At 44.4% G+C, this 21,602-nt stretch overlaps 1 protein-coding gene across 1 annotated transcript in view; it reads left to right on the top strand.

The window, feature by feature from the left end:
- LOC142216490 (gamma-crystallin-3-like) overlaps positions 1 to 16,491 on the top strand; it is a 401,417-nt gene extending 384,926 nt beyond the window's left edge. Inside the window, exon 3 of the mRNA XM_075284360.1 lies at positions 16,193 to 16,491. Within this exon, the coding sequence (XP_075140461.1) occupies positions 16,193 to 16,468 (276 nt within the window). The 3' untranslated portion in view covers positions 16,469 to 16,491. The remainder of the gene's footprint in view (positions 1 to 16,192) is intronic.
- The last annotated feature ends 5,111 nt before the right edge of the window (positions 16,492 to 21,602 follow it).

Below are 21,602 nucleotides of genomic sequence, written 5' to 3'. Positions count from 1 at the left end.
CCTAAAGGTCTTCTCAGCTCCAAAGTGACCATTCCTACGATGTACCTCGGCGGCTAGTGGACGGGCCAGATCAGTAGTCACTACAATTTGATAACAGGCGTCAATTTCAGTTGGCAAGTATACACGCCGTCGTAGGATCCCGTCCCTCATCTCCAATCGGTTCCACTGCCCCAGTACCGCTAATACTTCGGGTGACAGCTGGTCTCTTTCATCAGTAGTAGGCTTGCACCCCTTTTTAACACAACGGCATAGCAGTGCCAGGCTTGGATCACGTTGCTGGAGCCCAATCCATTCTTGGTGGGATGGGCCCAGGAAGGGAGCTACTTGAGTTCCCAGTATTTCGCTCTGTCGAGCAGTCACCACCTTCTGGGAAAACTGGGTGAAATCAGGTACCTCTGTTGATTCTAATTCTTGATCTATGTCCCCGACCGGTGGTTGGGTGGTGACTCGGGACAATGCATCGGCATTCTGATTCTCATTTTTGGAGCGATATTTCACACTGTAGCGGTACTTAGAAAGTCGGGCCATCCACCGTTGCTCCAGGGCACCTAGCTTTGCATTATCCAAATGTGCCAGTGGATTGTTGTCTGTCAACACTTGTACTTCTGCCCCGGTGAGGTACCCCGCAAACTTCTCAGTCATTGCCCACACAAGGGCTAATAACTCCAAGCGGAAGGAGCTGTAATTAGCAGGGTTTCTTTCAGAGTCTCGTAATGACCGGCTGCCATATGCGATCACTCTTTCTTCTCCATTCTGGATTTGGGAGAGTACTGCCCCAAGACCATATTGGCTGGCGTCTGTATAAAGCTGAAAGGGTAGATGGTAATCAGCATATGCCAGAATTGGAGGGTTGGTCAAAGCATCTTTCAGAGTTTGAAATGCTCTCTCTTGTTCGATACCCCAAGGCACGCATTGAGCCTTCGGACCCCTAGCGGTATTCCTCAATAGCGCATTCAGTGGTTCAGCTTTGTGTGCAAAGTCTTTCACAAACCGCCTGTAATATCCAGCAAGCCCTAAGAAGGCACGGACCTCTCGTAGGGTGGTAGGAGTGGGCCAGTCTCGCACAGCCGCAATCTTCTCACTGGATGGCTGCACTCCACGTCCTGATATTCGATGTCCCAAATATTCAATTTCTTCCTGTAACAGGCGACACTTACTGGGCTTCAACTTCAAACCGTGCTCTCTTAGTCTCCTAAAAACCTGCCCCAGCTTCTGAAGATGATCTTCGAATGTAGCGGAATAGACAATGATGTCATCAAGGTAAATCAGAGTGAATTCGAAATTGAAATCGCCCAGACATTTCTCCATGAGCCGTTGGAATGTACCCGGGGCATTGGTCAGACCAAAAGGCATACGGTTGAACTCATATAGACCCATTGGGAGGATGAAAGCCGTCTTCCCTTTGTCTTTCTCACTCATGGGGACCTGCCAGTAGCCACTTGCTAAATCCAGGGACGAGAAGTAACGGGCCTTGCCTAAGGCCGTAAGCGATTCTTCAATACGGGGGAGCGGGTAAGAGTCACGTACAGTGCAGGAGTTCAGTCTACGATAATCCACGCAGAACCTTAAAGATCCGTCCTTCTTTTTGACTAACACCACTGGTGCAGCCCAAGGGCTTTGACTCTCTCTAACAACTCCATTCTCCAGCATTGAATTCAGCAGATCTTTCACTTCTTGGTACTGTTGGGGTGGTATCTGCCGATATCTCTCTCGGATGGGAGCCGCATCTCCAGTGGGTATTTCGTGATAGATTCCCTGTGCGCAGCCAAAGTCATTCTCATGTCGTGCAAATGAGGCCTTGTGTTCTCCTAGCAACTGGTCTATCTTTCTGACTTGATCAGTGGTGAATCGGGAAACATTTAACTTCATCCGTTCCCGCAGCAACCGCCCTTCTTCATGGGAGACAATGAGCCCTTCTGCTTCTGTGGACACGGTCACTGACCATTCCCCCTTCCCGGACGGGGTCAGTTCTAAAGGTGTCGCCTTTCGTATTTCAGCTGGGACAGCATAGACCTTGGCAAGGAGGCTACCTGGAGTCAGATCTAAACTCTGGTTATAGGTATTGACACACCGCACCAACACTCTCCCCTGGGTTACCACAGACAAGGAGCGAGCCACAAGCACATTAGTGCACCCGCTCTGGTTAGATAATGGGTCAATCATGACAGAGAGGCCTTCTAATTTCCGGGTGGTGCCCAGTGGGAGCGATATAATAGTCTCTCTTTCAGCTGGTAGTGTTATCTTGGTGTGATGAGGAACAGTAATACAGCCCACGGGCTGTTCTCCACCGGTGGCTCTCTGTAGTCCACACATCCTTATTAATCGCTGTAAGGCAGCCCGAGTGGGTTGGTGAGCAGTAGCTTCTCTCCAATAATTATGCCCATCTCTAGCAAACAGCAGGTGGTCCATGTCCTTCAGAATATTCATCCCTAAAATTACGGGGATCTGTTTATCATAGCCCTCCTGGACTACGATAATACCTCTTCTGCCTAAGTCTCGGCCGCATATGTTCACGTCCATCCAGACTACTCCGCATACCGGGACAGGTAGGTTATTGGCTGCCACCACACTCACAAACATCTCAGGGTCATACTGGGCAGACTGTTGGAAGTACCGTTCATAACATTCTCTTCCCATAGTGGTAACCTGTGATCCCGTATCTATCATTCCAGTAACAAGAACATCATTCATCTTGACCTGCAATACTGGGCTTGCTGCAATCAGTGTATCATCAGGGCTCTTAACTTCCTTCACTCTTTTATTCCCTTCCAACGCATGCCCCGCTGCGCTGGAACCTTCTAGTTTAAAGGCGGCTGTCTTGGGAACTTGTCTGGGCATTTTGCAGCGACATGTCCCAGTCTTCCACACACCCAGCACTGGATCTCTCGCCAAGGTGGTCGTCTCTCTGGGCCCCCTCGGTAGGCCCCTGACACTCCTCTCTCAGGTACTTTATTCACTCTTCCTCCTTCATAGCCTCTCTTGGCCTGCTGTGCATAATCTTCGCAGCGCTTTGTTAGGTATTCTACTTCTACCTGTAGTTTCTGAATAATGGACTCCAGGTCTCTGGCTTTTCCTATAGCTGCTGCTTCGCCTTGACTTAGTGTGACACTCTCTCTCACCTGTGGCTCTGTCACTTTACTATTCGCACGGTAAATTGCCTCCACCCGTATGTCACTGAAGGTAGATTGTGGCCGTCTCCTTATCTCATCTTGCATTGCCTCTGCTATGATCTTGTCACGTATTCCTATGACAAACTGGTCTCGGAGAGTACGGTCATAGTCGGCTATAGCGTTGGTTCCCCCTTTTTCCCTAACGTCATTGAGTAGTTCTTGTAGGGCATTGGCATACTGAGGGAGAGTTTCAGTTTCTGACTGGGTTCGCTGAAAGAACCTGACCTTTAGGGAACCTAATGATGCTGTCTCTCCATAAATGGTCTCTAACAAAGTCACTACTTCATCAAATGTCTTTTTCTCATTAGCTGGTTGTAGCCTGACAGTCGTCTTGGCGTCCCCTGTCAGCGTCAGTGTGGCTAACTGTACTATCACATCTGGTGCAATGTCATATATCTGCTGTAAGCCTCGTATCTGATCTGCCCATTCAGCTACCGTCATATTACATCCGTCAAATTTTGTCACTTGGCTCATCACTGAGCCCGGCGGCACCATTCTCCTTCCTGGTAAAACAGCTACATTGGGACTATCAGCTGGGGCGCCTGAGCTTGACCCGGCAGAGGTTCCCTCTTCCCTGTCCGACATGTCTCCTGAGCTACGGATCCTGCCGACTACGCCAAAATGTAAGTCCGGGCCAGCAGGTAACGAGGATCCGCGACTAGGAGACAGACGCACACTGGCAGGTATATAACACAATTTACTTATGGAAAATGGGAAGGAATCAACAAAATAAAACTAAGTTACATATAACAGTATGAGGATAACGCACGCTATAAACTGGCCCTAGCTGTCCCTGAGATACTTGTACGGTACCGGGTTTATACAGTCTCTCAGCTCTCTGTGGTGCTCCCTCGATGCAGGCCTGTCCAGGAACTCAGCAGACTCTGTCTTGCTTCTGTCTTGGGTGAAGGTCTGAACAAAGTCCAAGGCACAGTCCGGCTTTAGTCTCCAGAACAATCTCCACAACACTGCCGCTTTCTCCAGTCAGTCTCTGCAGTGTTTCAGGCCTTCTACTATGGCCTACAGCAGCAATGGCCTCTCACAGGTCCTCACAGCACACACTCTGGATCCACACCACGCTGCTCTGTGCTTCCTGCTCACGTCACTTCCTCTGGACCGCACCATTTACCAAACAGAACAGGGTGATTATTGTCTCACAGTAGTACAGTCCCAGGCTATATTTCTTCACACCAGTAGATGGCAGCAAAACACCACTGTTAAGACAATAGGGGCTACTACTGACTGCTACACCATGACACCACCACCACCAGCCTGAACCGTTGATACAAGGCAGGATGGATCCATGCTTTCATGTTGTTGACGCCAAATTCTGACCCTACCATCCGAATGTCGCAGCAGAAATCGAGACTCATCAGACCAGGCAACGTTTTTCCAATCTTCAATTGTCCAATTTCGATGAGCTTGTGCAAATTGTAGCCTCAGTTTCCTGTTCTTAGCTGAAAGGAGTGGCACCCGGTGTGGTCTTCTGCTGCTGTAGCCCATCTGCCTCAAAGTTCGACGTACTGTGCGTTCAGAGATGCTCTTCTGGCTACCTTGGTTGTAACGGGTGGCTATTTGAGTCACTGTTGCCTTTCTATCAGCTCGAACCAGTCTGGCCATTCTCCTCTGACCTCTGGCATCAACAACGCATTTCCGCCCACAGAACTGCCGCTCACTGGATGTTTTTTTCTTTTTCGGACCATTCTCTGTAAACCCTAGAGATGGTTGTGCGTGAAAATCCCAGTAGATCAGCAGTTTCTGAAATACTCAGACCAGCCCTTCTGGCACCAACAACCATGCCACGTTCAAAGGCACTCAAATCACCTTTCTTCCCCATACTGATGCTCGGTTTGAACTGCAGGAGATTGTCTTGACCATGTCTACATGCCTAAATGCACTGAGTTGCCGCCATGTGATTGGCTGATTAGAAATTAAGTGTTAACGAGCAGTTGGACAGGTGTACCTAATAAAGTGGCCGGTGAGTGTATATTTGCACCCATGGGAGAAAACCAAGTTCCTTCTAAAGACTGGCCCTAAGGGTTTCTGTGAAAAGCTCTGGGGGAAAAACCATGATGTGTTGCTGCCACAATTTTTCGTGGGGCCCTAGCCTCAAGAAGGACGTTCCACATTATTAAGCAGGACACAGGTTTCAATATCCTCCTGTGACTGAGGTAAGTGAGCTAGGTAATCAAAAAATTAATCTTCATCTTCATTCTGAGGAGGTACAACAATCATGCAGCTACTAGCGATACCATGAAACCAGAAGTAGCGATGCTATTGCCAATTACATTCCTTTTGTTACTTCTTGTATAAGTGTTTCCTCCTCCCTCTCCTTTTGCCTGTCCCCTTCCCTGATTTTTTTTCCAGTTATTTTTTAGCACACACTGGTTAATTATTATAGTGATTGGGAACAATGGGTATGTCTTTTTTTTGTTTAGTTTTTTACAAACTACTATTTCAAGAAAATTAGCAAAATACTAAAGGCACTAAAATAGTTTTTTTTTTAGATCAGCGCAGACAGAGAGACTATATATATATATATATATATGATTTTTTTTAGATTAGAGCAGGCTTCAAGACCATACAATATCAACAAAAAAATCGCTTAAAAAACAACATATTTCTTTGCACACTCCATCATGCTGTGTACTGGGTGAGCAAAGCAGAAAAAAAAAAAAAACCTTAATTAAGTGTTTTTTTCTCAGCTTAGCGTAAACTGAGAGACTGTATATTGGGAAAATAAAAAATAATGGAGATTTTTTTCAGTTTAGATGCAGGCATAATCAGAGATTCTCTGCTAAAACAGCAGTTTCTATTTGTTTAATAAAAAAAATAATAATCTCTTGCCCAAAAAAACCCTGAACACAACATTTTTCACTAACAGAACTGTGAGTAAAATTATGTTTAAATAATAATACATTTTATTTATATAGCGCCAACATATTCCGCAGCACTGTACAATTTGTAGGGTTCAAGTATAGACAAAAATATACATTACAAAGAAATAGTCACTTCACACAACGGGACTGAGGGCCCTGCTCACAAGAGCTTACAATCTATGAGGTAGAGGGGGTGACACAAGAGGTAGCAGGGGCGGCATCAGAGGTAGCATTGCTTATACAGTGGTCAGACAATTTTGTAATAGAGGTAACTGTCATTACACAAACATAAAACTGTATGAGCCGTCACCAGTCACGTCCTTTAACATGCAGATGATGTCTGGACATATAACGTTAGCCTGAAACGGCATCATATCATGTGGGGAAATGTGGGAGCGTGAACAAAGAAGGGATTCTAATTACGTTAAGGAAGGTTTTACATTAGGAAGTGTGATAGGCCTGTCTGAAAAGATGTGTCTTTAGGGTGCATGCACACTACGTAACGCCGGGCGTGTATGAGAGCCGTACACGCCGGCGTTACAGCAGGGCTGCCGAACACTTCCCATTCACTTCAATGGGAGCGCTCGTAACAGCGGCGTTTACGAGCGCTCCCATTGAAGTGAATGGGAAGTGTTCGGCAGCCCTGCTGTAAGGCCGGCGTGTACGGCTCTCATACACGCCCGGCGTTACGTAGTGTGCATGCACCCTTAGTTCGCGATTGAAGCTGTAGAAATTGGGAGTTAATCTGATTGCCCGGATACAGCATTCCAGAGAAGTGGTGCAACACGGGAGAAGTCTTGTATATGAGCGTGGGAGGTTCTGATAATAGAGGATGTAAGTGTTAGGTCATTGAGTGAGCGGAGAACACGGGTTGGGCGGTACACAGAGATGAGGGAGGAAATGTATGGAGGTGCGGCATTATGGAGAGCCTTGTGGGTGAGGGTGATAACTTTATATTTTATTCTGTAATGAATAGGCAGCCAATGTAGCGACTGGCACAGACCGGAGGCATCGCTGTAGCGTCTAGCTTGATAGATGAGCCTGGCCGCTGCATTCAGAATAGATTGTAGAGGGGAGAGATTAGTAAGGGGAAGACCGATTAGTAAGGAGTTACAGTAGTCAAGGCGAGAATGAATCAGAGAGACAATAAGTGTTTTTAATGTATCTCTGGTAAGGAAAGGGCGTATTCTGGAGATGTTTTTGAGGTGGAGATGAAAAGCGCATTCAAGTGATTGGATATACGGGATGAAAGAAAGGTCTGAGTCAAACACAACCCCGAGGCAGCGGGCATACTGCCTAGGAGGTATAGTAAGGCCTGAGACTGAAATGGATATGGATATCAGGGACAGATCTATTAGATGGTGGAAACCAGTGGCGTAACTACCGGGGTAGCAGGGGTAGCGGCTGCCACAGGGCCCGGGACATTAGGAGCCCAGCGACAGCCGCTACCCTGCAGGTTTTTTTTTTTCCTTAATAGACCCAAGTGCCGGCATTAGGGGAGGGGGGGGGCAAACTGGGCAATTGCCCAGGGGCCCCATACTTTCCTTACCATAAGGACAAGATCGGCAGCAGAGAAATCATTGCCATATGCAGGGACTGCTGATTGCTTTTTGCAAGATTTCCCTGCACTGAGCAGCTTCCTGTGTCGCCCCTCCCCCTCCTCAGCATTGGAGTGTGAAGGGAGAAGTTGATGTAGCTGCTTTCTTTACTGCCAGACAGCTGTACAGAAGTTTCCTCCATGTCCTGGGCACCCAGCCATTCTGCCAAATGTAAGTATATTTTTGGATAAAATATGTATAGATGTGTATATGTGTTTACATTATGTATCTTATATACTGTGTGAGTCCTGTATGTGTGTAGATAGGTGTGTGTATAAGTTGTATATGAATGTATGTGTGTGAATAGATGTGTATATGTGTAAGTATATACAGCATATCAACGTCTGTCTATCTATCTATCTATTTATCTGTATTTGCTTCTATACATGTCTACCATTATACATACAAAAATTATATTTTATAATGTGATGTTTAGGCCCTGTTCACATCTGCATTCAGGTTTCCGTTCGGGGAGCCTGCTTGGGACCCCCTGAACAGAAACCTATACGCATTAAAAAGTGGTAACCTTCAGGAGACCCATGGGCCACACAAAAACACTATTATTATATCGGATCGGAGGCCCAGGAGAGGTAAGCGAACATAACAAACAGTGTTACTTACCTCTCCACACTCCGTACAGACATCGGGCCTAGTTGTCTGACGACCCTGACATCACTTGCGTCCCGGGTCATGTGACGTCCGTACGTCATTAAAGATGGCTGACACCACCGAAGACTTCAGCGGAGCCGGAGATAGGTAAGTAACAGTGTTTTTTATGTTTGCATCCTCCTCTGGGTCTCCGATTATTTTACTGTGGGGTCTGAAAAGAGCCCAGATTATAATTGTTCATGGGTGTTCAATATGGGGCATAATACTGTGTGTGCAGGGGCACTATGGGACATAATACTGTGTGTGCAGGGGCACTATGGGACATAATAATGTGTACTGGGGCCAATATGGGGCATAATACTGTGTGCAGGGGCACTATGGGGGATAATACTATGTGCAGGGGCAACTATGGGGCATAATACTGTGTACTGGGGCCAATATGGGGCATAATACTGTGTGCAGGGGCCACTATGGAGCATAATACTGTGAGCAGGGGCTGCTATGGGGCATAATAGAGCTCGCAGGAATGCGGTGGGGAGTCGGTCAGTCAAGGTCTTCGGTGTCGGTCAGGAGGGGGGGGCATGTCAAAAGCTCGACACGGGGGCCCTGCCATTCCTAGTTACGTTACTGGTGGAAACAGTAGTAGTTCAGTCTTGGAGAGATTTAGTTTCAGATGGAGTGAAGACATATTTGAGACAGCAGAAAGACAGTCACTGGTGTTTTGGGACCACTAAAGGATTATCTTATCTTATATTATCTTATCTTAAATAGTCCACATATAAAGAAATTTCAATACAGAATGTTCCTAATTCAAATGCACCTGCACTCAAAGACCAGTCACACTTGAGAATCAGCAGTGCAAAAAATAGGAGTAAGCAGAATGTATCAATATAAAACCAGTTATGCAACACCACACAGCAATAATAATAAAAAAAAAAATGCATTACACATCTTTATTGAAAATCCATATAAACATAAAAATCCACGCATAACATATTGCCATTTCCCCACTACCCTTGGGTACATACCCTGTTTCCCCGAAAATAAGACAGTGTCTTATATTAAATTCTCTTCCGAAATATATGACCTGTCTTATTTTCAGGGGATGTCTTATGGAGCGGCTGGAGCGGGGGACAATTGGCAGTCATGCCGGTGCTTCCTTAACGGAGTGCCGGCATGACTGCCGGTTGTAGGTGGTTCAAGAGGTGGTGGTGGTGGGGGGAGGTATGCTAGTTACCTTCCCCATCTTCATAGCAGCGCTGGTGCTGCTGTTGATCACGGTGGTGGAAGTGGTTGGCGGGGCTTAGCAGAGATTAGCGAGGCTTCCGGCGGTTGTGCCGGAGAGCCTCACTTAGTGGGCATTGCAGCCGGCTGAACGCTGTGCTCCGTGTGCACAGGAAAGCTGGCTGCCTCCTCTGCTGTGATACCACTGTTCCGGCTGCTGTGGGATGAGCTGGGAGAGTGGACTCCCCACAGCATACGATGCTTTCCCAGCTCATCTTACAGCAGCAGGAACAGTGGTATCACAGCAGAGGCAGCAGCCGGCATACCTGTGCACACGGAACATCGTGCACAGTGTTCTGCCGGCTGCAGTGTTTTTGGGGATGTCTTATTTTCGGGGGGGGTGCCTTATATTAGGCAATTTAACAAAACCTCCCCCATGCCTTACTTTTGGGGGATGTCTTATTTTCGGGGAAGCAGGGTATTATCAAAACAGGTTGTATGGGGCAACTAGAATCAATTGCAAACCAATCTTCAAAATAGAGTCAATGTCATTAGACAGTGCAGGGGACAAACAAATAAGCTGCTATACAGACCAAACAGGATGTGCTTCAACAGGGAAAAAATCAATCCCAGACTATGCCATGGGTTTTATGTGTTTTTATTGATTTTTAATAAAGATATACTGTATATTGCATTTCTTTTATTATTCTAGTGAGGTGTTGCATTGTTGGTGTTGGATTTGTATACAGTATTACACACGATATATATATATATATATATATATATATATATATATATATTCTCAAAAATAGGTCCCTGTATAGATAGGATTGAGAATGGATAAATATCTTTAACACTTTAACAGTGACGTAATTAGGAATGGCGGGAGCCCCGTGGTGAACTTTTGCACGCCCCCCCCCCCCCCCCCGACCGACACCGATGACCTCGACCGACCCCCTCCTACGCATTCCTGCGCACTCTATTATGCACCATAGTGGCCCCTGCACACAGTATTATGTCCTTTAGTGGCCCCTCCTCACAGTATTATCCCCCATAGTGTCCCCTCCATACAGTATTATCCCCCATAGTGGCCCCTCCATAAAATATTATCCCCCATAGTGGCCCCTGCACACAGTATTATCCCCCATAGTGGCTCCTCCACACAGTATTATCCCCCATAGTGGCCCCTGCACACAGTATTGTACCCCATAGTGGCCCCTGCACACAGTATTATCCCCCATATTGGCCCCTACGTACAGTATTATGTCCCATAGTGGCCCTGCACACAGTATTATGTCCCACTGTGGACACCCATAAACAATTATTATACTCTGGGGTGTTTTCAGACCCCAGAGTATAATAATCGGAGACCCAGGGGGAGAAAAACATAAAAAAAACTCTGTTACTCACCATATCTCCCAGCTCCTATGCCTCCAAAGTAGTCCATCTTCAATGACGTCAGACGTCACATGACCAGGCCGGGGTCATGAGATGTCAGACGACTAGGCCGGAGCCTGCCCGGATCGTGGAGAGGTAAGTAACAGTGTTTTTTATGCTTCTTACCTCTCCCGGGCCGCCGATCATTATACTCGGGGGTCTGAAAAGACCCCCTGAGTACAATGATAGCAGCGGTAGCAGCTGTCACCGGGCCCCCTAATGTCCCGGGCCCTGTGGCAGCTGCCTCTGCTGCTACTGCGGTAGTTACGCCACTGATCTTAACCTCTTATGTGATTTCTCTAGATATATAATAATTTCAGTAGCTTCAGTGACTGACCCAAATGCAAGAGCTTTAGCCCATTAGTTTAAACAGCCTAAGGGTTGAATTGTTGGTCTGTGACCGCCAATAGCGGCATGTTTTTGCTATATATATATATTTTTTTTTTTACCACTGACCACCAATGTAATTATTATTTCTTTACTGTGACTGTGTCAAAATACAGAGATGAATCACAGCAGAGCTGCTATGAATTTATTTCTTAAGCATCTGGAAAGTACTGAAAAACCTTGCCATGTGTACTGTAACCAACAAGCATTGTGCCTCCAGTTTGAGTAAAGATAAATTTCAAGTTATGCCTGGGTTACATCTGCGTTTGGGTTTCCATTCGGGGAGTGTGCTTGGGGTATAAGCATTATACACATAAAAAATGGTTACTAAGGTTGAGTAGATCTTGAGATTCCAGGATCATTTTTAAAATCTGATTTTCGATCATTTTCCAGCCGATCCCGTTCCTGATCGGGAAATTTGCTTGATCGCCAATCAGGATCCGATCTTTCCCGATCCCGATCGCTCAACCCTAGAGCTGATTTTTCAGGATTTGGTACATTTTGAGCAATATTTGAGTTTAGGAGTTTATGTATTCCTGTTTTTCTGTGTGTACCCCCATTCCAAGCCCCCATGACTCATGAATGCTCTATGACCACTCTCCGGCATTATGTCATGGGCTGGGATCGCACCCACACACAGACTGCAGGCCGGGCCAGGTGTAAATGGAGCGCTTGTTGCCTAGAATGTTACTGCCCCCTGTCTTTTGTGATGGCCCCCGGGCTGAATGCTGTTCCCCTGCCCCGGTGCTGGCTGCAGCTGTACGTCTTGCTCCAGGACCTCTAGTAGAAGCGCTGAATGCTGTGTTATTGATCGGCGCCTGGTAATGTCTCCGGGAAGCAGCTGCTATAAAGAGTGCCACATCTGCCATCAGTGATATTGGTGCGCACCGCGGCCCCCTCCTCTTACTTATTAACCCAGCATTTAGCAGCGCGCCCTCTCCCCAGAGCAATTACACTCCAGCCCTGGAATAAATCATGCACTGTGATAATCCTGTTAATAAAACGCAACTTGTTCCTGAGTTGCCCATAGCTAACATGGTGCCTGAGTTTCAGGCATCATGTAGCTTTTCTCACAATGATTGGCCAGCAGTCAAGCATTGTGGGAACTAATGTCAGACCTTGATCCCGCCTAAAAAGATCGGGATCGAAATTATTATTGCGATCATGAAATTTGCTCAATCGCCGATTGGGATCCGATCTTTCCCGATCCCGATCGCTCAATCCTAATGGTTACCTAATGAAACCTATGGACCCCATAGACTATACCCATGTGGTCCATGTGGTTTCCACTCAGTTTCCGCATGAAACATGCGGAGGGAAAAGTGCTGCTTGCAGGACTATTCTCTCTGCATGTTTCATGCGGAAACCACACAATTCCCATTATATTCTATGGGGTCCACAGGTGTCCTTAGATAACCACTTTTTTATGCATATAGGTTCCCCAAGCAGACTCCCCGAATGGAAACCCAAACACAGATGTGAACCGGGCCTTACAGATATAGTCTCATTATTGAAAGAGTAAGAACCTAAAATAAGGGTCAAGTCTACACACAGAACTGACCCCCTTACAAGTACATCCCTAAATTATCCAGTTTCATATTTCATTATTTAATATGCCATACGTTTCCCAGGGATTTATGTAAGGTGATATAAGCAAAGTGCATTGGCTGCATTTTATATTATAGGATAAGTGAACAAAGTGTTGTCAAATAAAGTCAGTAGAAAAAAAAACTGTAAAGCTCTAGCAACTGCTTCTAGTAAGCATACATTAACAAAGGCAACAACACAAAGAAGCACAATAAAGCTATACTGTACATTTAACTTAGTAAACAGAAATGGTGGTTCCTTTAAAGATCTGCTGAATGCAGCAATGGCCAATATATATAAAAGGACAAGAAGATCCATTCCATTAGTGACTAGCTCTCATAGCAACTCTACATCCACCATGGGAAAGGTAAGAGGTGTCTGCAATGTTAGCAAGCATATATCATGCCATGTATTTTGGCAATTTGTAATATAGTACTTTTAAGATTACAATTGTATATCCCACATATTGTGCAATTGTAATATAAATCTGTATACTGCATTTGTATATTAACACCTGCACAATTGTAACTGTAGCTAGAATAATACTGCACTAAAATGATAAAAAGCCATACAATTATACAAAATCTAACATTAGAATTGAGGTAAGGGCAATGAAAAACAATTATTAAGCAACGTGTGCTCTATGTTTGCCGCTACATATCACCATTTTTAAGTACTCTTTTAATTTACATAGAAATACGTGTTTGCCAGAAATTTGAAAGAATGAGATGTGAATCTTTATAAAATAAGCATCTAGTTCCTGCATGTTGTAGTGTTTCATGTCACTTCTCTCTGTCTGTCTGAAGTGTACCACTACTTACAATACATACAATTATACTGCAGATGTGTGCACAATAATTGTTTCTCTAAATACATGCTGAGGACTGCGTATAACGCTGCACTAGGCTCGTATACCCAGTAGGTGAACCGGTGCTGCAGACCCACAGTACATTATACACGTGCTCAGTTAGCAGCTCACCCGATGAATATACAAGTACATAGAGTGACTATCAGCTCTATTAGACAGGATGGTTGTCAGGAACACGCGCTTATACAAGCTTTCCTTGCCAATAATTGCCTGCTAAATGGCTTTGTTCAATAGAGTCTCAAACAATATGTCCAAGATAACCATCAATGTTTAATTATTGCATTTCAGATCATCTTCTACGAGGACAAGAACTTCCAGGGCCGCTCCTATGAGTGCAGCTCTGACTGCTCTGACCTGTCCTCATATTTTAATCGTTGTAACTCAATCCGAGTGGAGAGTGGAAATTGGATCCTCTATGAACAACCCAACTACAAAGGATATCAGTATTACCTGAGGAGAGGAGAATATCCTGATTTCCAGCAATGGATGGGCTTTAATGACTCAATTAGATCCTGTCACCTAACTACGCAGGTATGCAAGCATTTATATTTATTTAAGATTTATATTTATATATATTATATATAATATAATATTATATTTATATTTATATATATTATATTACATTATATTACAATATTACATTCATGCACTCCCTATTTTGCCATAAAGAAGGGTACCAATATTACAATGCCGTATGGTAGGTGGAGGTCCATAAATATATTATTGTCTAATATCTTGTTAAAAATATAAGTTTTGTTTACAAATGATAGACAAAGCCCTATCCTTACCAAGGAAAGTAGTACTGTACAGTATCCATGCATATAGTACAAGGAAAATGGTACTGTAAAATGCTGATATATACAGAACATGAGAGTATGTACTTTGGAAGAACCGTATATACAGAATAAGAGATGATACTAAGGGTTAAACCCAACATACACGATAAGAGAGCTGGCAATGTGCTCTGTCTATATATACAAAAAAGTATATACTAAAATTTTACCCAGTACATAGTACAAAAGAAGTTGTGTGTTCATATACAGGACGAGAGAAATGGAACTTTCCAGTGTCTGTATGTAAAGGCAATAAAAGCTGTACAGTGCCGTGTCTAGGTGTATAGGAAAGTAGAAGTATTTCACTGTATACAGTATATACAAAGTAATAGAAGTAAACTATGTTGTATCTACTGTGTATATGATACAGGCCAAGGGCAGATACTGAGCATTACACCCTGCAGCATACATATTTAAGAGGACTTTTTATGTCCTCCTGCACATGTGATTTTATATACTGCTAGAAAGCCAACACTGCACTGATTTCAGCGCACTGTTGGCATTCTCGTTATGTGCCCCGGGGCAAGAGATATCGGTGCCCTTACCAATTTCTCTTCACCGTCAGAAGGGCGTTCCTGACAGTCTAGCTGGGCTGTGAGGAACGCGCCTTCTGACAGTACTGTCCATAGCTCTGTACTACCAGAGGGGGCATTCCTTACCACCCAGCCATGACACTGAACGGTGAGGCGGTGAGGAACGCTTACCTCCCCCCTCCCCAGTACTAATCTATGGATGAGTACAGTCAGTCCAGAGTCATGGCTGGGTAGTAAGGAACACCTCTTCTGACAGTACAGCGCTATAGACACTACTGTCAGGAGGGGTGTTTCTCACAGCCCAGCTAGACTGTCAGGAAAACCCTTCTGACGGTTAAGAGCTATGGGTAAGGGCACCGCTATCTCTTGCCCTTGAATTCAGCGCACTGTTGGCTTTCTAGCAGTATATAAAACCACGTGTGCCCGAGGACATGAAAGGCCCTCTTTAAATTACATGGAGGACACTCACAGTGACAAAACACACATAGACACACAAATTAACATAATCAGGTTTCTTTTTTTCCAACTGTCTGGACCTTATTGGTCATGTGATACCAAGGACCTTCTGGACCATAAGATATCACTGGGATATGAGTGCTACAAAGATACTCCAGTCATAGGAAGAAGACTAGAGATTGAAAGCTCCTACATACATTTGTGTACAATATGTGGAGATTACAGAACATCATAGCCTTGTGTCCACATAAACTGAGGTATCCAGGCTTGTGAACCAATGTAGGGCTTAAGGCTAAATTGCTATCCCCTGAAGTCCTGGGAGAGTCTATAGCTAAGGTCACCTTTATGGTACTTGAGTCCCTGATTAACCCCCCACGCCCCACCCCACCCCCAACCATGAAGTGGCACCCAAAGCAGTGGCCTATCTCTTACTACTCCAAGTCCTAGCTTCAAGATAATGAGCTATTTCAGTATTTAATACCACTAATAAATTGATTACTGCGTTATATATTACACAATTATATATTATTATTATTATTTTTATTATTATTATTATTATATATTGCACCATTTCAGCCAGATTTACTTACCTAACTTGCTTTCTTCCATAGCACCGAGGGCCTTTCATCATTAAGGTTTACGAGAAGGAAGATTTCAGGGGACAAATGATGGAGTTTACCGAAGATTGTCAGTGTGTCTATGAGAAGTTCCGTTACCATGACATCCATTCCTGTAATGTTCTTGATGGTCACTGGATGTTTTATGAGGAGCCTAATTACAAGGGGCGTCAGTATTACCTGAGACCTGGAGAGTACAGGAGATATACCAACTGGGGAGCCAATAGCTCAAGAGTAGGATCATTCAGACGTCTCCAGCATCTGCATTAATTAATGGAAATGTTCATTTTGAAAATTCCTCATTAAATAATATTCATTAAAATGTTGTTTCATGTCTTTGAATCTTGATATATTAAATTAAAATTCAGAATTACATGTTTGAGTTCAGTCTTCAGATATCCCGGGGATTTGTAAGGAATTGAAGATATAACAAGTCACATTCATTAAAGTATAAGCCAGTGGTTCTCAACCTTTCTAATGCCGTGACCCCACAATACAGTTCCTCATGTTGCGGTGACCCCATTCAGTTTGGAACACACGTCTACAACAGCGTGTTCCAGCTGAATAGCATTGCTGCAGACAGTAGCGTAGCTTCTGAGTGGCTAAAGCCATCGGAAATATGTATTTTCTGATGGCTTTAGGCATACCTCCCAACTTTTGAAGATTAGAAAGAGGGACAAAATATGCGGCGCGTGCCGCGGTGAACAAAGCTCCGCCCACTTTTATGTTGACTCTGCCCATTCTCATTAATTTTTCATGTGTTCCCACACAGTATAATCCTCCTACAGTCACCCGGACATTATATGTCCCCTCGCCATCTCTCCCCCAGTTTCATATAACCCCTTCATCTGCCCCCAGTTTCATGTCCCCCCCCTCCATCTCTGTCTCCAGTTTCATGTCCCCCCCATCTCTGCCCACAGTTTCATGTCCCCCCATCTCTGCCCCCAGTTTCAAGTCCCCCATGTCTTCCCCAGTTTCATGTCCCCCCATCTCTGCCCCCAGTGTCATGCTGTACCCCCCTTCATCTGCCCCCCAGTTTCATGTTCCCCATCTCTTCCCCCAGTTTCATGTCCCCATCTGTTCCCCAGTTTCATGTTCCCCCACCTCTGCCAAGAGCTTCAGGTCTCTCCATCTCTGCCCCCAGTGTCATGCCGTCCCCCCCTTCATCTGCCCAGAGTTTCATGTCCCTCCATCTCTGCCCCCAGTGTCATGCCGTCCCCCCTTTCATCTGCCCCTTCATTATATTCCACCTTAATGTTTAAAACGAAAAAAAACCTCTTATACTCACCTTCCAACGCTCCCCCGCCACCCGCTCAGTCTCGCTTACTCATATAGTTGTAGCTGCGATGTGACTTTGCTGCAGAAGTTGCAGCGAAGCGTTTAAAGCAGGAGCTGGCTGTGACAGCTCCTGCTTTAATCGCTTGTGTGTTCAACTCATCGGCGTCCTCCGGGTGCCGATAAGTTGAAACCGGGACATACCTCCCACCAACCGGGATGGTTGGGAGGTATGCTTTAGGCGACCCCTTTGTTTTGGTCGTTCGACCCCCGTAGGGGTCGCGACCCACAGGTTGAGAACCGCTGGTATAAGCTAAAGTGATTTTTTAAAGGCTTATGATCAGGAAATGTTTGCGTTTTTGTTTTTTACTCCATAGTTTCCAAAGTAACAATTCTTTTATTTTTCAATATAAAAGCTTGTTTTTTGTGAGACAAACTTGACTTCCTAATGGCAACATTCAGTATTCCATACAATGTATGAAGATGCAGTGAAGCTGTAAAAAAAGCATAGCTGCACTATCTTCTTATGTTTTTTTTTTCTATGGTATATGTTATAAGTATAAATGGCACATTACCTATAGTATATTCTGCGGGTCAGTAGGATCATATATCATGTGTCATGTGTTAATAGTATGTAACTGTGCAAGGGGGCATTTTTTGCAAGAAGAGGCCCCACATTGTGGAAAAGCAGCTTTTTTTGTTTCAGATTTTGCTAAGGTTTTGTAGCCAAAGCCAAGAATGGATACAAAAGGAATGGGAAATATATAGGAAGTTCTTATACTTCTCCCTTATGCTCAATATACTCTTGACTTTGTTTCAAAAAAACAAATAAAAATCTTCAACTCAAAAAGCTGCATTTGCGTAACATGTAGCCTTAGCCTATCACCTTGTGGTGATACTTTTTTCTGATACAGCATTATGGGATACATATTGGGATAAATATTTTTGTATTTTAATGGCATTAGGGAATGTGTTTATTTTTGCTTATCTTTATATTCAGTTTAAGTAAAGGAAGATGGTTTCAATTTTTACATTTTTTATTCTTGTTTATATTTTTTTAAACCTTTTTAATGTTTTCTAGCCCCCCCCCCGAGGGGCTTCAACCTACAGTCATTATACTATTTATACCACAGTCTGCAATACGAAAGTATTTCAGCCTATGGGAGAATAACTACATTACTTTTAAGCCTTATCAAAGTGGTTCCCCGCATCTTACTACATGATAACAGCTGTCAAACGGAAAGTGAAGTAACGCTGGGTTCACACCAGCGTTCGGTACTCCATATTAGGTTTCCATCTTCTGCCGGCAGAAGACGGAAACCTGTCATGCCGAGTGCAGCCATCAGCGCTGGTGAACGTTTTGAGCTCTCTGCGGCAAAACCGGTTTTTTTTAAACCGGACACAGAGTACTGCATGTCCGACTCTGTGTCCGGTTAAAAAAAAAACTGTTTTAATGCTCACCGGCGCTCACGGCCGGACACTTTTCAAACCCATTCAAATGAATGGGTATGAAAGAGTCCTGCAGGTTTCTGTCTCCTGCCCTGTTTTGTGCAGGAAACGGAAACCTGCATAACGGAGGCCTGGGAGCAGATGTGAACGAGCAGTAAGTAACCTCTCATATACCGGTGGTCACATCCGACCATGGCATCTGAGAGGTTTAGTTTTCGCAGTCAGAGAAGTTTCTTATCACAAACATTACCTCTGGGTCCCTGCTATGTATAGCTGAGACCCAGTAGCGATGGCCCTGTCAGCTACTGAGTGGCCACCATATTTAAAGAACAGCGTTTTCTTAAGCATTAAAATTAAATTGAGTTAAATTGAATACAAATTTATATAATCTTTGTTAGGATAATATGACTTGGAATTCCTGTGATTTTATACTATTGAGTACTAGCTACTCTGTATGTCGCTTCTGTACAATTCACATAGTATTATGGCATCTGATGATGGAAAACCTATTCATACCTACATATAATATTAAAGGCTTATGGAACTATAATACAGTCTGTAATACAGTCATATGCATGAGTGCTTAGTGCTGAATACATAAAGGTTTTGCAAAAATGAAACACTATGATAACTAGAAAACACTTATATAGGGAGAGCAATCACAATTCTAAGATAAAATCCTGCCTTTGAATGATACATTATGTTTCTTCACAGTTTAATAGAACTTACTGGGCAGGTGAGTGTTAAGACAAATTAGCGTACAATTTGTGGCAAAAAATGGAGGAGCAGAGACTGGACCATCAGCAGTGCAGTGTAACATACAATAGACATCCTGCTACAACAGAAACAGATGGTGATAACATGTACTATACAATACTATGTGCAGGGGCAACTATGGGGCATAATACTGTGTACTGGGGCCAATATGGGGCATAATACTGTGTGCAGGGGCCACTATGGAGCATAATACTGTGAGCAGGGGCTGCTATGGGGCATAATAGAGCTCGCAGGAATGCGGTGGGGAGTCGGTCAGTCAAGGTCTTCGGTGTCGGTCAGGAGGGGGGGGCATGTCAAAAGCTCGACACGGGGGCCCTGCCATTCCTAGTTACGTTACTGGTGGAAACAGTAGTAGTTCAGTCTTGGAGAGATTTAGTTTCAGATGGAGTGAAGACATATTTGAGACAGCAGAAAGACAGTCACTGGTGTTTTGGGACCACTAAAGGATTATCTTATCTTATATTATCTTATCTTAAATAGTCCACATATAAAGAAATTTCAATACAGAATGTTCCTAATTCAAATGCACCTGCACTCAAAGACCAGTCACACTTGAGAATCAGCAGTGCAAAAAATAGGAGTAAGCAGAATGTATCAATATAAAACCAGTTATGCAACACCACACAGCAATAATAATAAAAAAAAAAATGCATTACACATCTTTATTGAAAATCCATATAAACATAAAAATCCACGCATAACATATTGCCATTTCCCCACTACCCTTGGGTACATACCCTGTTTCCCCGAAAATAAGACAGTGTCTTATATTAAATTCTCTTCCGAAATATATGACCTGTCTTATTTTCAGGGGATGTCTTATGGAGCGGCTGGAGCGGGGGACAATTGGCAGTCATGCCGGTGCTTCCTTAACGGAGTGCCGGCATGACTGCCGGTTGTAGGTGGTTCAAGAGGTGGTGGTGGTGGGGGGAGGTATGCTAGTTACCTTCCCCATCTTCATAGCAGCGCTGGTGCTGCTGTTGATCACGGTGGTGGAAGTGGTTGGCGGGGCTTAGCAGAGATTAGCGAGGCTTCCGGCGGTTGTGCCGGAGAGCCTCACTTAGTGGGCATTGCAGCCGGCTGAACGCTGTGCTCCGTGTGCACAGGAAAGCTGGCTGCCTCCTCTGCTGTGATACCACTGTTCCGGCTGCTGTGGGATGAGCTGGGAGAGTGGACTCCCCACAGCATACGATGCTTTCCCAGCTCATCTTACAGCAGCAGGAACAGTGGTATCACAGCAGAGGCAGCAGCCGGCATACCTGTGCACACGGAACATCGTGCACAGTGTTCTGCCGGCTGCAGTGTTTTTGGGGATGTCTTATTTTCGGGGGGGGTGCCTTATATTAGGCAATTTAACAAAACCTCCCCCATGCCTTACTTTTGGGGGATGTCTTATTTTCGGGGAAGCAGGGTATTATCAAAACAGGTTGTATGGGGCAACTAGAATCAATTGCAAACCAATCTTCAAAATAGAGTCAATGTCATTAGACAGTGCAGGGGACAAACAAATAAGCTGCTATACAGACCAAACAGGATGTGCTTCAACAGGGAAAAAATCAATCCCAGACTATGCCATGGGTTTTATGTGTTTTTATTGATTTTTAATAAAGATATACTGTATATTGCATTTCTTTTATTATTCTAGTGAGGTGTTGCATTGTTGGTGTTGGATTTGTATACAGTATTACACACGATATATATATATATATATATATATATATATATATATATATATATATATTCTCAAAAATAGGTCCCTGTATAGATAGGATTGAGAATGGATAAATATCTTTAACACTTTAACAGTGACGTAATTAGGAATGGCGGGAGCCCCGTGGTGAACTTTTGCACGCCCCCCCCCCCCCCCCCCCGACCGACACCGATGACCTCGACCGACCCCCTC

The sequence above is a fragment of the Leptodactylus fuscus genome, chromosome 8, assembly GCF_031893055.1.
Source record: "Leptodactylus fuscus isolate aLepFus1 chromosome 8, aLepFus1.hap2, whole genome shotgun sequence".
In the NCBI taxonomy this organism is placed as follows: Eukaryota; Metazoa; Chordata; class Amphibia; order Anura; family Leptodactylidae; genus Leptodactylus; species Leptodactylus fuscus.
Note: the sequence above shows the minus strand (reverse complement) of the source record. Positions and strands in the feature narration are given on the sequence as shown.